This window comes from Monopterus albus, unplaced genomic scaffold (genome assembly GCF_001952655.1).
Source record: "Monopterus albus unplaced genomic scaffold, M_albus_1.0 scaffold10.1, whole genome shotgun sequence".
NCBI lineage: Eukaryota > Metazoa > Chordata > Actinopteri > Synbranchiformes > Synbranchidae > Monopterus > Monopterus albus.
In genome coordinates, this window is record NW_018127890.1 from 2236758 (window position 1) to 2238997 (window position 2240).

At 42.1% G+C, this 2240-nt stretch overlaps 1 protein-coding gene across 1 annotated transcript in view; it reads left to right on the forward strand.

Moving 5' to 3' along the window:
• styx (serine/threonine/tyrosine interacting protein) overlaps positions 1-2240 on the forward strand; it is a 7653-nt gene that overhangs the window by 3484 nt on the left and 1929 nt on the right. Inside the window, exon 10 of the mRNA XM_020590004.1 lies at positions 776-869. Within this exon, the coding sequence (XP_020445660.1) occupies positions 776-869 (94 nt within the window). The remainder of the gene's footprint in view (positions 1-775; positions 870-2240) is intronic.

The window sequence follows — 2240 nt, forward strand, 5'->3', positions numbered from 1 at the left end:
ATGTTGTCTTTGTGGGAGGCGACACAGTCGTGGGTGAACAGGGCGTAGAGGATGGGACTGAGGACACATCCCTGTGGGGCGCCAGTGTTTGTAACAATGCTGGCTGAGATCCTACTGCCAATCCTGACAGTCTGGGGCCTGCTAGTCAGAAAGTACAGGAAACAGTCACAGAGGGTGGGGTGCAGACCCAGTGTGGACAGTTTGTGGGGGACAACTGTGGTGAAGGCGGAGCTGTAGTCAATGAAGAGTATCCAGATGTAGGAGTCTCCATTTTCCAGGTGAGAAAGGGAATAGTGGAGGGCAGCTGCGATGGTGTCAACAACAACATACTGTCTTCAGCTCTTGGACTTTAAAAGGAAAGGATATGTGTTAATAACTGCTGCAGAATGAATTGGCATCTGCTGAGAGTTAATTCTCTTTACAAGGACACAATGGGAAATATGGCAAAAGAACAGTATTGCATCAGAACATGCATGTTTGCAAAGACCAAGTCTGACACAGGCATATTCAAATGATCTTTTATTTTAGAGTGTGTGTTCTCAGTCTGGGTGATGAGCTGGTGTGATGCAGCTCATCCTGTTTTCTGCAGTCTTCTTTTAACATGTCACTTATTTGAGCATCTGTATTTGATGGTAAACTTAGATCCTAATGAAATGTATTGAGGATTTAAATATGGACTGAGGCACCATTGTAATTTTTGACCCATTGTTGTGCCGTTGCTAGGACGTGAACTCTTCATTTCTTACTGCTATATTAATGAGCGTTTGTCTCCTAGGAGTATGAGGCCATCTACCTAGCCAAACTGACCATTAAAATGATGTCACCGATGCAGCTGGGCAGGTCCTTCTCCCTACAAGCTGGGATGCCAGGTTCGTACATGATGTACCCTGCACGTCCACTCCTCTCTCCTCAGTTTTGTTTTGTCATGGGCAAGAGAGACGTTTGGCTGACGTCATTTAACAGCAGCATGTGGTGACGGTGTTCCAGAGGCTGTTTGCACCTTGGTCAGAGCGGCTTCTAAAGGTGATGTTTTTGAATCAGGCTTTCACTAGCAGCTCCATGCTGGATGACTTTGTCCTTCTATTTCTCATCCAAGTCATCAGAGCGTGGCGACGTACATCAACTTCATCCCATGTGAACAGTTATATATTAATGCACACACAAACATGACAGGTTTTCTGACAGCTCCCGTCTCTCAACAACTTGTACAGACTTGCATTACGACCTGCGAGTGAACCTGATAGTGTGGAAATGTCACAAATGTTACAGGTTCCTCAGTGTGAATGTCAACAGACATGTTAGGAAAGCTCAGTGTAGGGATCACTCAGGTAGCCAGTGCTGTTGAAGGCCATACGAGCTGTCAATACCTAATATTAATTCCATGACTCCAGTTGATGACAGACCGAACTGAAACTCGCTGCTGTCAGATCTGTGTCCTTTCTGCAGGCCAGTGGAGAATCAGGCTTCAACACAGCACCACAGTCTGTACTCGGACTGTGTGACGCCAAGGCAGCGTCACTCTGTAACACTGCAGCTCCAGCTCCAACAAAGCGAGACATCTTGTGGATATGCCAGTACATCAAGCAGCTCGACCTTCGGTTTGAATCAGAACCTTCAGTATTTGGAGCAAGTAGCTGTTAGAAAACAAATCAGTAGGCTGTTAATGTGTAAATAGGTAATGAATCAACATTTAATATCTTGTGCTACTTAGTAAACATATCTGCACAATGAGCATCTTTAGCACAAACATTTCATCAAAGATTGAAGGTTATGAAAAATAATTCAGCTTTTTTCCATTTATATTGAAATGTTTTGTTCCCTCACATTTTGGCAGTTTTCTCCAATTTATCTAATCCTTTTCAAAACTGCATTTAATTTTCACGGTTTTAAACTTTAGTTATTAAATTTTTGGTGTGCATTAGACTTTTATTTTTACATACAGTGGGTACAGAAAGTATTCAGACCCCCTTAAATTTTTCACTCTTTGTTATATTGCAGCCATATGCTAAAATCATTTAAGTTCATTTTTTTTCCTCATTAATGTACACACAGCACCCCATATTGACAGAAAAACACAGAATTTTTGACATTTCTGCAGATTTATTAAAAAAGAAAAACTGAAATATCACATGGTCATAAGTATTCAGACCCTTTGCTGTGACACTCATATATTTAACTTAGGTGCTGTCCATTTCTTCTGATCATCCCTGAGATGGTTCTACACCTTCATTTGAGTCCAG